The sequence below is a fragment of the Calidris pugnax genome, unplaced genomic scaffold, assembly GCF_001431845.1.
Source record: "Calidris pugnax isolate Ruff unplaced genomic scaffold, ASM143184v1 scaffold23, whole genome shotgun sequence".
In the NCBI taxonomy this organism is placed as follows: domain Eukaryota; kingdom Metazoa; phylum Chordata; class Aves; order Charadriiformes; family Scolopacidae; genus Calidris; species Calidris pugnax.
The window spans coordinates 650,824-666,895 of NW_015090772.1; the positions used below are offsets into that span (position 1 = coordinate 650,824).

General features: G+C 48.1%; 2 protein-coding genes across 2 annotated transcripts in view; both read right to left on the reverse strand.

Moving 5' to 3' along the window:
• Positions 1-1,134, reverse strand: part of MYRIP (myosin VIIA and Rab interacting protein) — a 414,556-nt gene extending 413,422 nt beyond the window's left edge. The window contains exon 1 of the mRNA XM_014942311.1: positions 1,075-1,134. The gene's annotated coding sequence lies outside the window, so the exon portion shown is untranslated. The remainder of the gene's footprint in view (positions 1-1,074) is intronic.
• An 8,740-nt stretch (positions 1,135-9,874) lies between these two features.
• RPSA (ribosomal protein SA) lies at positions 9,875-15,935 on the reverse strand. The gene is made up of 7 exons (XM_014941678.1): positions 15,898-15,935; positions 15,457-15,624; positions 13,660-13,778; positions 12,159-12,404; positions 10,517-10,645; positions 10,114-10,282; positions 9,875-10,017 (listed from the first exon to the last, which is right to left on the reverse strand). The coding sequence occupies exons 2-7, from the start codon at positions 15,587-15,589 to the stop codon at positions 9,923-9,925; spliced, it is 891 nt and encodes a 296-aa protein (XP_014797164.1). The 5' UTR covers positions 15,590-15,624; positions 15,898-15,935; the 3' UTR covers positions 9,875-9,922.
• Between the last annotated feature and the right edge of the window lie 137 nt (positions 15,936-16,072).

The following is a 16,072-nucleotide window of genomic DNA, read 5'->3' on the forward strand; positions in this document are numbered from 1 at the left end:
TAGCTTTAAAGACCTTTTTCTAGCTCCGAAGAGCTGATCTAGTTGTCCTGGAAGAGGACAAGTCACCACCTGGGTATGCAATGCTACAACGGTGCCGCTGAAGTGAAAGGCAAGTAAGTGTATTTAAACTGGTTACCCACCAAACTGTGCCAAAACCATCACTTCATGGGGGTGAATCAGACACACGTTGCTCACAGCACTCCTCCAACCCAAACTCCAGCAGAAAAAAAAACAACAAATATAATTCTAAAAATATAGAGTGGTCACACATAGCTGGAAAAGGGTTTTCTAGGTGTGATTTTGGTCTGGACAGCTTGCAGAGCTCACATCTCTTTATTGACACTCCAACAAAAAACATAGCAAGACCTCACAGGCACATCCCGATCCTCCTCCTTCCACCCTGCCCCACGGATCCCTCCCACCCACCACCAAGTTGTGTGCCTCTGGGCCAGGAGAGCACCCCAGACGGGTGCTGATTCAACCCCTCTTAGTCACGGTTCATTTACTAATTGCGTTTCAGACCGTTACCCTCCTCGGGTGATGGGAAGACAGCACTGACGCATTGACAGCCACATGCAGCTGCAGCCAGCTCCATGCCCCTTTCCTGGCATCTCCTGGAAGGCTGAGGGGTGGAAGGCAGAGCCTTTGAAAGTAACATTTATTTAAGGCTATTTGCAAGGCTATTGCTCCATCTGGCCGTGGGTGAAGAGGGAGCCTCGGAGTGTTTGAGGGGATAGCAAGGCACCGGCCTGAAGCTGAGAGCCCCTAAATGGGTCCACAAAGGCCAAGGTGGTGGGACAGCTCTCCTCACCTCTTTGGGTAAGCAACCTCTCTTTGGGTAAGTAACCACTTACCTGAAACCCACCCTATTGGAAATCCATCCCACCAGCACCAGAGAGGTGGGATGCAGGGGCTCCACAGTGCCAAAACGCATCCAAAGGAGCCTCCATTAACCTGCCTGTAGCCAAACAGATACTAGAAGGGAAGGTCAACCCACTATTCTTGTCACAGGAGAAGAAAAGCTTCCCAAGATTTAAAAGAAAAATTAAATAAATGCAAAAGCTTGACGCTTACCTGAGCGGAGCAGCCCCCATCTTCCGGGTCCCGGGGAAGCACAGTCAGCACAGATCAACCTGCCACAACAAAAGGACAGCTTCAAAGAATGCTCAGCCCACCTGGGCGCCATACGATGTTGATAACTTGCAGCATTTTATATCACAAGTCTCAGGTTTGACATTTTAATAAAGTTCCTGCTTCTATATCCAAGGTATAGTTCAAAAAATCCCAGTTCTCATTTTGAAGCAAAACCACAAACACTTAGCTTTCATGGAAGGAAAGTAAAATTTAAAACAAAGTGCAGGAGCAGTCTAGAAGTCAAGGAGGAATCCAAGCCATGCTTAAGCCTTAAAATTAATTTAAAAAATTTTCAAAGGGCTGAACCCTTGAAGTCAGAAAAAGTAGTTGCTAGACTCCTCGGCCCACCTGAAGGAGCTGATGGAGAAGCGCTTGGCTGCTCGTAGCATCCAGGCAAAGTGGGTTTGCCTCACAAAATCAAGGAGAAAAGCCAAGAGCATGCTCCTTCCTACCCCACACTAGTCCTTGTGAGCAAAGGGGAGGGGACCTCCAACCGCCAGCACCTGGAGCTCGTAAAACCTCACCCAGGTGGGAGCAGGCATGTGGCTTAAAGGAGCCTCCAGAAAAAGATGCTGTGGAGGGGGAAGTGGTGGTTTTTGTTTATATCTTGTCTCTCAAATTAGAGCTTCTAACAGAGAAATAACAAGTGAAGGGAAGTGGTACACGCTCTGATTCCCCCTCTACACATGCTGCTTATTTTTTCTCTATTTAAGCAAAGACAACAGGCGCAGAGAATTGTACACCTATGAGTTTTGGGAGTACTAGGGAGAAGACAAGTCACTCTAGAAACGCCAGAAGCAATAAGCCAAGCGGGACAGACAAGATAGAAAGTTTCCAAAGCATTTTCAAGTAGGAGCCCTGTGTTTCCCTGGAAGCCAGCAGCATCCCACACTTGCTCCCTTAGAGAAATTTAAAAGCAAGATCCAGGTTTGCAGCTGAGCACGAAAGACAACAAGTTTAACACCCAGATACATACAGAAAAGCAGCAGGGTTTGAGTTTTTTTACAAAAACTGTGTTATGATCCCTGTGAGACAGCACCATCCTGCTACAGGGAAGCCAAAAAGCCAGGCGAGAGGCAGGGCAAGAGCCAGCTGGACCAGCTCTGCTCCAACAGCAAGAGATGGAGGCTGGAGAGGGAGACACTTCACTAGTCCCGTGGCCAGGGGATTTGCAATGGTATTAAGTCTCTCCACCAGCACTGAATAGCAACTGGGATATTTAGGAGGGCCAGAGCATCTCTTTCACCACAGGGAATCACCCCAAAAAGTCCAGGTGTGCTTACAAAGCAGCTTTTGCCCATCCTTCCCTCCCCCTGGGGTGTCTGCTCTGTCCAGTTCTCCAGCCACTGCTTGTCCAGGCCACCAAGCAGCAGCTCAAAATGTGGACAAACCAGGAATAACAGCCCCATCTACTGGGGTCTTGGAAACGATCTGCAACCTCGTGTTGTTGCAACTCTGCAACTCACCACCATCATCCACCTGAAACCTGCCAGGCAGCAGTGATGCTCAGGTGTTGGCCTGTCCCTAAAAAGCCATTTTTGTTAACACGCCTGTGTCTGAGTGTGGTGAAAGGCTGGTATGGTCCCCCTGACCTCAGTTCAGACCCAAAAGGCAAATATCCAGGCCATCTCCTTCACTCTCAGCACCCCTTCAGCTTTCCAGAGGTGAGGTGGGCCTCTGGGATCCAAACCAGGTTCTTGGGCAACGCTAACAAATTCTGCATTACAAGTGGTAATTAAGAAAAGCGAGCTTCAGCAGCAACTTTCTAGGTTTTACGGCCACACCATGGGGTTTCCAGTCAGGGAAGGCAGGAGTGAGCAGTGCCAGTGATGGCAGAAGCTTGTACTAGTCTTCGACACAACTGCCCTCGTGGCAGCCCAGCTCCAAACTGTGCACCGCGCCACCCTTCTTTGCACACCCCTCAATAGGTGTAAAGTCCCTTTGAACAACCAAAAGGTTAATTTTTTTTCCCCATCCTCAGCATCCAACTCCAGCCCACACCACCCCCTCTTCTTCTGAGCTGCCCTGCTGTTAAAAAACCCAAGGTCCTCCCCCCATAAGGGTGGTGGGTACACGATGCTGCCAAGAGGTGGTCTATGCCAGATGCACAAGGAGACTGTGGCACCCCTTGGTCACCAGGAAGACTCAAAATGTAGAGAGCTAGCCGAGTGATTCAACTCAATAAACCCTTCTGGGTGTAGCACGATGGCATTTAAGATGAGCGCAAAGATTTTGTACCAGATCAGGTTTTCCTTGCCTTCAAAGAAGGGCTAGAGAGCCACCATTTCAAAGGCCACAGCCCACGTTCTTTAGAGGGATTTATTTTATTCATGCTTGAGCAGTACCAGTAAAAACAGCAGTCCTGTAGCCAGCCAAACAAACACTGACAGAAATATTTAGGACTCTCTCACACGAGAAGAGACACACCAGTTCAACTCGGGCTTTACAAACTTTATAAACTGAGTTTTTAAGCAGAAGCCTAGAAAAATGTTATGTTCTTTCAACCACAGAGGAAAATAAAACAAAAAAGTATCTTTGTTACGTAGTTTCATTCGTCAGTGACTGAATGTGCACAGGGATAGGTATAAATAAAAATGATACACTCTCAGATTTGGAGAGTAGAAAAATGGCAGGGTGTAGTCTTAAAAATACAAGTATTAAAATAGCAAAAAAAAAAAAAATTCAGGAATGAGTGTCACAGGAAGCAAGAAATTTAAAAAAAATCACAGTTGTGGGTTAAGATTGTACATCGCAACACCGTGCATAATCCTACACCACCACTCTGAGACTAAAAATATGATGCGATTATTTGGGCAAAGAAATGACCGGAGAGGAAGAGGAACATCTATAAATTGGGGGGCACATAAATGAGGGAGGGAATTAGAAAGCCCATAAATGAGGGAGGGGATTAGAAAGCCCTCATCTCACGCATAAGATTCACGGATCAGATAGTAGCATATTAGCAGACTGGACCCCTTCAGGAATCAGTGTGACAGGAAGCAAGAAATTAAAAAAAAAAATTAAAAAATCGCAGTTATGGGTTAAGATTGTACATCACAACACCGTGCCCAAGGTGTTTATCACAGCCTGCTTCTGTGCACGTGTCGCGGTTTAACCCCAGGCAGCCGCTCGCTCTCCCCAACCTACAGACAGGGAGTGGAACAGTTCTGCAGCCAGGATTTAAGCCAATGGAGCCGAGTCCCTCCAACCCTGCATAAAGCCCTTTTTCTTCCTGTAAAAGCTTTTACATAATCCTACACCACCACTCTGATACTAAAAATATGATGCGATTATTTGGGCAAAGAAATGACCGGAGAGGAAGAGGAACATCTATAAATTGGGGGGCATATAAATGAGGGAGGGAATTAGAAAGCCCTCATCTCATGCCTGAGATTCACAGATCAGATAGTAGCATATTAGCAGACTGGACTCTTCAAGCATCTCGTTTCTCCAGAGGGACTCGGTGATGCTCGGCAACATCAGCCACCTCCTGTTGAGACCAGATGTGGAAGAAAAAGGCTCTCCTAAGCAGCATATCCAGCCCAGTGTCCTGGCTTCAGCTGGGAAAGAGTTCATTTTCTTTCTAGTCTTTGCTGTGAAGGGAATATCAACAATAATACCTCTTGTATTTAGTTGTTGCCAAGTGATTTTTACACTGTTCAAGGGCTTTTTTTTTTCAGCTTCTCACACAAGCACAGACAGAAGGATGGAATGGCCAGTGAAATACTCCATATCACAGACACCACGCTCAGTAGATAAATGGGGGTCAGTCAGGGGGGCAGGAATCTGCCATCACTGCTCAGGATGGTGCCAATTCACCAGGTGGTGAGAGCTACCCATGTCCTTATTATTACTGTTACAATTGTTACTTTTCCTTTTCTGTCATTGTTTCTATTAAACTGACTTTATCTCAACCCATGTGGGGTTTTTTCTCTCTTTCTTTGGGGAGAGGGTGCAAAAAGGGGATGGGGTGAACAAGTGACTACCTTAGTTGCCAACTGGGGTTAAACCATGTCCCTAAAAAGCCATTTTTGTTAACACGCCTGTGTCTGAGTGTGGTGAAAGGCTGGTATGGTCCCCCTGACCTCAGTTCAGACCCAAAAGGCAAATATCCAGGCCATCTCCTTCACTCTCAGCACCCCTTCAGCTTTCCAGAGGTGAGGTGGGCCTCTGGGATCCAAACCAGGTTCTTGGGCAACGCTAACAAATTCTGCATTACAAGTGGTAATTAAGAAAAGCGAGCTTCAGCAGCAACTTTCTAGGTTTTACGGCCACACCATGGGGTTTCCAGTCAGGGAAGGCAGGAGTGAGCAGTGCCAGTGATGGCAGAAGCTTGTACTAGTCTTCGACACAACTGCCCTCGTGGCAGCCCAGCTCCAAACTGTGCACCGCGCCACCCTTCTTTGCACACCCCTCAATAGGTGTAAAGTCCCTTTGAACAACCAAAAGGTTAATTTTTTTTCCCCATCCTCAGCATCCAACTCCAGCCCACACCACCCCCTCTTCTTCTGAGCTGCCCTGCTGTTAAAAAACCCAAGGTCCTCCCCCCATAAGGGTGGTGGGTACACGATGCTGCCAAGAGGTGGTCTATGCCAGATGCACAAGGAGACTGTGGCACCCCTTGGTCACCAGGAAGACTCAAAATGTAGAGAGCTAGCCGAGTGATTCAACTCAATAAACCCTTCTGGGTGTAGCACGATGGCATTTAAGATGAGCGCAAAGATTTTGTACCAGATCAGGTTTTCCTTGCCTTCAAAGAAGGGCTAGAGAGCCACCATTTCAAAGGCCACAGCCCACGTTCTTTAGAGGGATTTATTTTATTCATGCTTGAGCAGTACCAGTAAAAACAGCAGTCCTGTAGCCAGCCAAACAAACACTGACAGAAATATTTAGGACTCTCTCACACGAGAAGAGACACACCAGTTCAACTCGGGCTTTACAAACTTTATAAACTGAGTTTTTAAGCAGAAGCCTAGAAAAATGTTATGTTCTTTCAACCACAGAGGAAAATAAAACAAAAAAAGTATCTTTGTTACATAGTTTCACTCGTCAGTGACTGAATGTGCACAGGGATAGGTATAAATAAAAATGACACACTCTCAGATTTGGAGAGTAGAAAAATGGCAGGGTGTAGTCTTAAAAATACAAGTATTAAAATAGCAAAAAAAAAAACCCTTCAGGAATCAGTGTGACAGGAAGCAAGAAATTAAAAAAAAAAATTAAAAAATCGCAGTTATGGGTTAAGATTGTACATCACAACACCGTGCCCAAGGTGTTTATCACAGCCTGCTTCTGTGCACGTGTCGCGGTTTAACCCCAGGCAGCCGCTCGCTCTCCCCAACCTACAGACAGGGAGTGGAACAGTTCTGCAGCCAGGATTTAAGCCAATGGAGCCGAGTCCCTCCAACCCTGCATAAAGCCCTTTTTCTTCCTGTAAAAGCTTTTACATAATCCTACACCACCACTCTGATACTAAAAATATGATGCGATTATTTGGGCAAAGAAATGACCGGAGAGGAAGAGGAACATCTATAAATTGGGGGGCATATAAATGAGGGAGGGAATTAGAAAGCCCTCATCTCATGCCTGAGATTCACAGATCAGATAGTAGCATATTAGCAGACTGGACTCTTCAAGCATCTCGTTTCTCCAGAGGGACTCGGTGATGCTCGGCAACATCAGCCACCTCCTGTTGAGACCAGATGTGGAAGAAAAAGGCTCTCCTAAGCAGCATATCCAGCCCAGTGTCCTGGCTTCAGCTGGGAAAGAGTTCATTTTCTTTCTAGTCGTTGCTGTGAAGGGAATATCAACAATAATACCTCTTGTATTTAGTTGTTGCCAAGTGATTTTTACACTGTTCAAGGACTTTTTTTTCAGCTTCTTACACAAGCACAGAGAGAAGGATGGAATGGCCAGTGAAATGGTGAAATACTCCATACCACAGACACCACGCTCAGTAGATAAACGGGGGTCAGTCAGGGGGGCAGGAATCTGCCATCACTGCTCAGGATGGTGCCAATTCACCAGGTGGTGAGAGCTACCCATGTCCTTATTATTACTGTTATAATTGTTACTTTTCCTTTTCTGTCATTGTTTCTATTAAACTGACTTTATCTCAACCCATGTGGGGTTTTTTCTCTCTTTCTTTGGGGAGAGGGTGCAAAAAGGGGATGGGGTGAACAAGTGACTACCTTAGTTGCCAACTGGGGCTTTTTTTTTTCAGCTTCTCACACAAGCACAGACAGAAGGATGGAATGGCCAGTGAAATACTCCATATCACAGACACCACGCTCAGTAGATAAATGGGGGTCAGTCAGGGGGGCAGGAATCTGCCATCACTGCTCAGGATGGTGCCAATTCACCAGGTGGTGAGAGCTACCCATGTCCTTATTATTACTGTTACAATTGTTACTTTTCCTTTTCTGTCATTGTTTCTATTAAACTGACTTTATCTCAACCCATGTGGGGTTTTTTCTCTCTTTCTTTGGGGAGAGGGTGCAAAAAGGGGATGGGGTGAACAAGTGACTACCTTAGTTGCCAACTGGGGTTAAACCACGACACCCAGTCTAACTGACCCAAAACCAGGTGGTCATGGGGAAAGGGAACACTGCCAGACTCTCAGGGGAAAGAAACTGTCTTCACCAGACAGAGACCACGACCTAAAACACTTTGGGTCAAATCAGATCAATCCAGAAGAAAACAGTTACAAGCTCTCTGCTGTCCTTTTTCAACATCAATACTGCATTTTCCAGGAAAAAAGAAAAAAATCATAATAAAGGGTTTTTTCTCTCTTTCTTTGGGGAGAGGGTGCAAAAAGGGGATGGGGTGAACAAGTGACTACCTTAGTTGCCAACTGGGGTTAAACCACGACACCCAGTCCAACCGACCCAAAACCAGGTGGTCATGGGGAAGAGGAACACTCCCAGACTCTCAAGGGAAAGAAACTGTTTTCACCACACAGAGACCTCAACCTAAAACACTTTGGGTCAAATCAGATCAATCCAGAAGAAAACAGTTACAAGCTCTCTGCTGTCCTTTTTCAACATCAATACTGCATTTTCCAGGAAAAAAGAAAAAAATCATAATAAATATGCCAGTGTCTCTAGGAACTACTAGTTCCTCTCCCTGTCCCTCTGTGCTGCCTCAAGAGATCGTATAGACAAGGTATTTGCCGCAGGGGAAGCTCTGGCAGATGTCAGATCTCCTGCCACCTCTCTGCTGCTGCCTCCACCCCCGCGCTGAAGAACACAGCGGTCCCGCAACGTGCCCTCTGCTGCTGCAGCCAAGGCTGCCTCCTCCTCGAAAGGGCTGCTATTCATCCCCTCCGCAGGGCTCCAGGCAAAAGAACTCTCCTGCCCCACCTCAGTTATCCCAGAAAGGTAATTCTGAATCCACACACAGAGATCCTGCTCCTGACCCTTTTCCCAAGCTGTGTGATCCACCTCTTACCGGCAGTCCTCGGTCCTAAAAAAAGACAATTATCATCAAAGCATCCCAAGTGATGCTTTAGGAAATCCTTAGATGACAACCATCACCACGTGCCAGCAACATCTCAGTAACAAGTCCCTGGGTGCAGCTATGGCTGATTTAAAACAGCCCCATCACCTACACAGGAGCTGTCTGATGATCACCACATTCTCAGGATCTGGAACACATTCACACAGAGGAGGTTAGAAAACAGGTAAGAAAAAGGGACAGCAGTGAAAAAGGGGCAAAACGGTGAGTTTGGAAACAATGTGGAAGGGGCAAGAAGGAAAAGCAGGGCAACAAGTTCTTCTGGGCAATCTCAGAGCTGTGGAGCAAAACCAGCAGCTGCTGGATGGGCTGTCCCTGCTCCGGCCACCGCACCCACCCAGGAATCCCAAAGTGACCAGGCTCTCACCCCACCCACAGGGGTGACAGGCAGTGACAGACCTCGGGAGGCAGGAAAAAGCCTCCCACTGCTGGGTGCTGGAAAGGACGTGCCAGAAACGCCCACCCAAAAAACATTGAGCACGCAAACAGTACAGAAAAGGGCCCTTTCCAGGCCCAATAGTAAAGTGCTCACACGCCTCTTGGCTAAAAGCCGTTAATTATTAACATTATCTTTAGCTGCCATTCATCTAATAGGTAAAGACAACGGGGAAAAAAGGTAAGCTTCCTCTGGGCAGCTAATGTGCAATAATACCCATAGCTTACTTTAGGTATTTTTACTGCTAATTTGCATCTTACAGTGAAAGCAAACAAGTACAGGTGCTAAAGGAAAACAATTTAATACATTCTTTACAGGTTGATTGCCACGTCTGAAGTTAGAAGACGACCAGTGAGACCACAGCAACATGGAATAGGGGATCCAACAACATGGAATAGGGGATCCAATCTGAACACTTGTCCACCACCACCAAACCCCTGTTTCTCTTCCTGAAGGGTCTGCCTCCCGTTATTGCCATTAATTGCAGAAATCATACAATCCTCAGAAAAGTTAAAGCGGATAAAGTAACTTTTTTGGTTTTTTGGAGGATTGCAGCAGTATTTTTGAGGCAGAAACGGGTAACAGGGACGCTAGAACTGCTGCTTCACCATGGGAGCAGCTCCCAACTCAAGAGCTCTCCACACCACGCAGCCAGGCAGCTACTCCCAACCTGGGGGGTGAAACAGCAGTTTACAGACCCCGTCCCACCCTTGGCCAAGGACTGCCCCACACTCCCCACGCGTTTCACCCGCCAACCAGTTTTAAAAAAAAGCAGTAGTGAGCACGGTGTGTTATTAAACCAGTCTTTATTTCTCTCACAGTACAGCGGGACTGGAGTTACGACCACTCCGTGGCAGTGCCCACCCACTCGGTAGCCTGGGCGGTGGGGGCTGCTGACCAGTCCTCGGTGGCAGGCTGGGCACTCCAGTCCTCTGCAATTAAAAAGACAACAAGGTTTAGCACACCCCAGCTTTTCCCACCCGCTACAACACACCCCCAAACTCCCCACAGACATCCCCCAAACTGACCGGTGGGGAACTGCTGGATGGGCACAGAGGGGACCTGCACTCCCTCAGACCAATCTGCAACCTCTGGCTGAGGAGGAGCGGTGAATTCCGGAGCCGGGGCTGTCCATTCGGTCTGGAATTCCTCCTTGGTCACTGCCTTCTCAGCAGCAGCCTGCTCCTCCTTCTCGATCTGCAAGGAAGAGAGCAGCCTAAGCCTCCCACCAGAAACACCTCGCCGCCCTCACTGTCACACACCAGACAATACACACCAACTAACAACAGACAAGACTAATTAACCACCACCTTAACTATGAAGTTATTGTACTGGCAAAACCCGTCCTCAAGAGCGGGCACACAGGACCATGGGGTAGGAGCACAAGCAGGACACCTCGCACAGCCACGCTTCCTTCCAGAGGTCTCCTACCTCCTCAGGATCCCTGTAGAAGTACAGGTCAGGCATGACCTCCCATGGGTGCTCACGGGAGATGGTGCCACGCATGCGCAGGACCTCCCGCGCCAGCATCCACCACATCAGACCCACTGAATGGGCTCCCTGGAACAGAAGAGAAACTTTGTTAAGATTTCATGTAACCTCTGAAAACAACGAATCACAGAATGCTATGGGGTTGGAAGGGGTTATGTTGAGGTTTCATGTAAAGCTAAACCTCTGAAAACAAAGAATCACAGAATGCTGTGGGGTTGGGAGGGACCTCTGGAGATCATCTAGTCCAACCCCCTGCCAAAGCAGGTCCACCCAGAGCAGGCTGCACAGACCATGTCCAGGCGACTTTTGAATGTCTCCAGAGGAGGAAACACCACCACCTCTCTGGGCAGCCTCTTCCAGGGCTCTGCCACCCCCAAAGTGAAGAAGTTCCTCCTCATGTTTAGATGGAACTTCTCATGTTCAAGTTTGTGCCCATTTCCTCTTGTCCTGACACCATTTTTTCTTTAAAAAAGCAAGACTTATTTGCAGTCAATCCAAGGTTCTTGCTTGGCAAGACAAAGGCATTACTTGCTAATGCCCACACTTAACATACTTGGACTCAGGAGAGGGCAACTTTTAACATGCCCAGAGACATTTTAAAGTCTCTGCAGAAATCACAGCACACTCCAATCACCAGCACCTGAATTTCCTGCATATACCATATCCTCAAGCAATTCTCCTGCTATGGAGTTTCACACTGCTCACTACCCCACACAAACATTGCCCAAAACAGAAGGATTATGCCTATCACATATGCTAAAATGAAGAAATGGAAAACTTGACCAGATGAGCAAATCTTACACACGCACATATTTGGACTCAGGAGAGGGCAAGTTTTAAAATGCCCAGAGACATTTTAAAGTCTCTGCAGAAATCACAGCACACTCCAATCACCAGCACCTGAATTTCCTGCATATACCATATCCTCAAGCAATTCTCCTGCTATGGAGTTTCACACTGCTCACTACCCCACACAAACATTGCCCAAAACAGAAGGATTATGCCTATCACATATGCTAAAATGAAGAAATGGAAAACTTGACCAGATGAGCAAATCTTACACACGAACGATTTGGCTGGCATTAGTTTTGGTGAACAAGCACACTCAGATTTGGCTGGCATTAGTTTTGGTGAACAACAATATCTAGAGATCAGAGAGTTTTCCATCTCCCTCGCCTTTACCCATCAGGTGGTTTCTGGAAAGGTAACGTTTCAGAGCAATTTCTTCATCAGTTCACTTTACCTTTCATTCATATTCACAAACTGTGGCAAGAATGACTATCAAACTCCACTCATTGGGCCACAAAGACCCTCATGGCGTCAGCGAAAAGTCCTGCCAGGTTACTATAGCACACGTCCTACACTTGAGAGTTCCTTGGCCACAAACTGGCCTCAGCTCCAAGCTCCAACTGTGTGCAGCTCCTCTCCTCCTCCCCACCCGCCTGCAAGGGGCCTTAATTAGCTCATCACACCAGGAGACAAGCAAGATACAAGCCAACCCTCCCCTGCAGAAAGCATCCACCTTGCAAGCTGGGGCGTGCTCTGGAGGAAGCAGCTTTGAAGGCTACAAGGAAGCCGTTACCTTATTGTTGCAGGGAATGGCGATATCCACGTAGCGCAGCGGGGAGTCGGTGTTGCACAGGGCGATGGTGGGGATGTTGACATAAGATGCCTCTGTCAGCGGCTGATGATCAGCCCGGGGGTCCGTAACCACCAGGAGCCGTGGCTCACGGAAAGCTGCTTGGATCTGATTTGTGAAGGTACCGGGGGTGAAACGTCCAGCAATAGGAGTGGCCCCGGTAGCAGCAGCAAACTTCAGCACAGCACGCTGCAAAACGGACCACAGCAAAGGTGAAGCAGGAAAACTGCATTTTCAACCGAGTCGCCCGGGTATGCTGTCAGGGAGCTGTTTGTTTGAGTTCCTGCAAAACCCAGGGCTCACCAACAGCTCTGCATGCAGAACGAGACAAAGTAAAAATGCTACACCAAGAGTTAAAAAGATCATCTCCACCAGAAAAGCAAGAAATCAAGATACAGAATAAAAAACTTTTTTTTTTTTTTTCCCCTGAACTTAGTTGCAAGCTCTACTCCAAAGTCTCACTATCAAATCATGGAAGGGGGGATAAAGCAAACACCTTATGAAAAAGTCAAAGGCAATTTCCTTCCATAATAAATATATAATCTTTATATAAATAATAATCTTTTCATTATCCAGGAACTACAGAGAAAGCTCAGCCGTAAAGATACACAAACTGTAGCTGTGTCCATTAGAATTGCAGTTGGCAGTTCTTACAACAGCTTTCATCTTCTCAGACAGCTGGGCGTGTGGCAGGGCCTACTATCAAACTCCATTCATAGAGGGAGCCCCTCTCCTGGCGTTAGCGAAAACCCCGCCATGGGTTTGCTGTAGCACACTTCCGACACTTGAGAGCTCATCGGCCAGAAACCAGCCTCAGCATCAAGCTTTAACAGTGTGCAGGTCAGGTCCACAGGAACCCCAGCTGTTCCTTTGCAAATACACCCCATAATCTTCCTGAACGTCCGTGGCACAACCTGCATCGCTCCAGAGAAGCTAAGCTGAGAGATAAACTTCAGACACTAATTGCGTTTTATTTAAAGATTGTGTCCACATCTATGACAGAATTATTTTGCTAAAAATCTAAGACAAAATTAAAAATTGTTAGTTACTACACCTTGCTCAATATCAGAGTAAACGATTTCTTAGAAAACGTTTGTATCACGTACTTACTGTCCTGAAAAAGCAGTGCCAATGGCTCAAAGAATGACTGAGGTGAGTCCACGGGACTCACCACTAACATGCCAGAAATCCACCAGGAAGAACCCAAAGGAGGATATGAAAGTAAGTTATCAAACACCCTGAAACTACAAAAATGTGTGGTGGGTTTCAACTGATCTCTTCTAAGCTGCAAGTGTAACAATACAAGTAACATGCTTCCAAAAAAATGCTCCAAAATTTGTGTTACTCCCCTTTTATCATCAAGCTGCCACAGGCAGGCAACGGTGCATGGCAAGACAATCCTGCTCCCAAGACTGCAGGCCTCATGACCTGTAAATGTCCGTACCTGGCCAGTATTTCTAGAAGAAATGACGCTCACATCAGCTGGGTTCTCAATGGCAACAATGGCACGGGCTGCCAGGAGCAGCTTTTCCCAGGTCCTCTTCAGGTTGATGATGTAAATACCTATTGGTGAAAAAAGGCTTTATAGCAACCAGCAAATACAAAATCTTAAAACAGACATTAAACTTGTCACACGGCTGTGGTTACGCCGAAATTCTAGTTAGTGGAAAGCTATTCCAATGCAAGTCCTCCCATATGGTTTTAGTGTAGCATACTTCCAACAACCTTTAACATGAAACAGGGCCTGGTATAAGCGTCAATCATAAAATCATAGACTGTGTTCAGTTGGAATGGACCTAAAGATCATCCAGTTCCAACCCCCCTTTTAACATGAAACAGGGCCTGGTATAAGCGTCAATCATAAAATCATAGACTGTGTTCAGTTGGAATGGACCTAAAGATCATCCAGTTCCAACCCCCCTGACCTGGGCAGGGACACCTCCCACCAGACCAGGTTGCTCCAAGCCCCATCCAGCCTGGCCTTGAACCCCTCCAGGGATGGGGCAGCCAGTTTCTGTGGGCAACCTGTTCCAGTGTCACACCACTCTTGTAGTAATTTTTCCCTGATAATTAGTCTAAATCTTCTCTCTCACAGATTTAAGCCATTACCCCTCATCCTATCACTACATGCCTTTGTTAATAAAGTCCCTCTCCAGCTTTCTTGTAGCCCCCCTTCACATACTGGAAGCCACTATAAATAAGGTCTCCCCAGAGCCTTCTCTTCTCCTGGCTGTACAATCCCACCTCTCTCAGCCTCTTTTTATAGCAAAGGTGCTCCAGCCCTCTGATCATCTTGGTGGCCCTCCTCTAGACCTGCTCCAACAGGTCGATGCCCTTTTTGTGCTGAGGACCCCAAAGTTGGGCACAATACTACAGGTGGAGTCTCACAAGAGGGGCAGAATCCCTCACTCGCCCTGCTGGCCATGCTTCTTTTGATGCAGCCCAGCAGTTGGCTTTCTGGACTGTGAGCACACATTGCCAGCTCACACCGAGTTTCTCAAATCTTTTAATAAGGTGCAGCTCAGATTGAAGAACAAAGCAAACAAGCACCAGAAATCACTACTGAGATATGAAAACAGTTTTTTTCCTATGGTCATGAACTAGCAGAACTGCCCAAGTCTACTGTGATTATCACCAAGTTCTAAACACCTGTATTGCATCCTACTTCTCGGAGTAATGTGATTCAACCACCTAAGATGTCTGTACCTTTCAGGCCATGGACAAACTGCTAGGGAGCTCAAGCACTAGCACTTTCCTCAGCTGTGCCCACAAAACCCATGCTGCCCACTTAGGTCACAGAATCATAGAATGGTTTGGGTTGGAAGGGACCTCAAAGATCAAGTTCCAACCCCCTGCGCCCTGGGCAGGGACACCTCCCACCAGACCAGGTTGCTCCAAGCCCCATCCAGCCTGGCCTTGCACCCCTCCAGGGATGGGGCAGCCACAGCTTCTCTGGACAACCTGTTCCAGTGCCTCACCACCCTCACAGCAAAGAATTTCTTCCTATTTTCTAATCTAAATCTCCCTTCTTCCAATTTAAAACCGTTACCCCTTGTCCTGTCACTCCACTTCCTGACCAAGAGTCCCCATCTCTCCTGTAGCTCCCTTCAGATATTGGAAGGCTGCTATAAGGTCTCCCCAAAGCCTTCTCTTCTCCAGGCTTAACAACCCCAGCTTTCTCAGCCTGTGTTCATAGGGAAGGCGCTCCAGCCCTCTGGCCCATCCCATCCTACGCGTTTACCATCGCTTTTTCTTTTGTAAATATACTGCTCCATCTGGAAGTCAAGGTTGGTGCCTCCCAGGTGGGTCCCGGCAGCGAGGAACTTGAGGACATCCTCCTCCTTCATCTGCAGGACATCGAGACCTCCGGACATTGTGGGGTTTCCCTTAGGAAGCGACGACAGGGAACCTGCGGGCACAAGCAGCCGGCTGAGCCGGGCGAGGAGGGCTCCCACCTCCCTCCGCCACATGAGGGCCGCCAGGAACCCCGGCCGCCATCTTGGCCGCCTCTTCTCACCACCCCCCCGCCGCCAGGCCCTGGCCTTCCCCGCGGCTCGGCACGGCGGAGGGGCGCGCAAAGATCAGAGCGGCGGGGCGGGGGCGCAGGCACAGGCACCGCCGCCGCCCCCCGGTTCTCCCGCCCGCGCCTCCCCGCTCCCCTGAGGCGGCAGCCCGCACTCACGCTGACAACGCCGTGTGGAGGCCGAGGCGGAAAGGGAAGGCCGCGTGCAGTGACGTCTATATATAGCCTCGCTGGCCAATGGGGAGCGGCGGGGAGGGCGGGGCCCCGCCCGTTACGGAGGGAGGCGGGGCCTGGCGGCTGGTGGGGCGTGGCCGGCGGCCAGCGCGCCAATTTT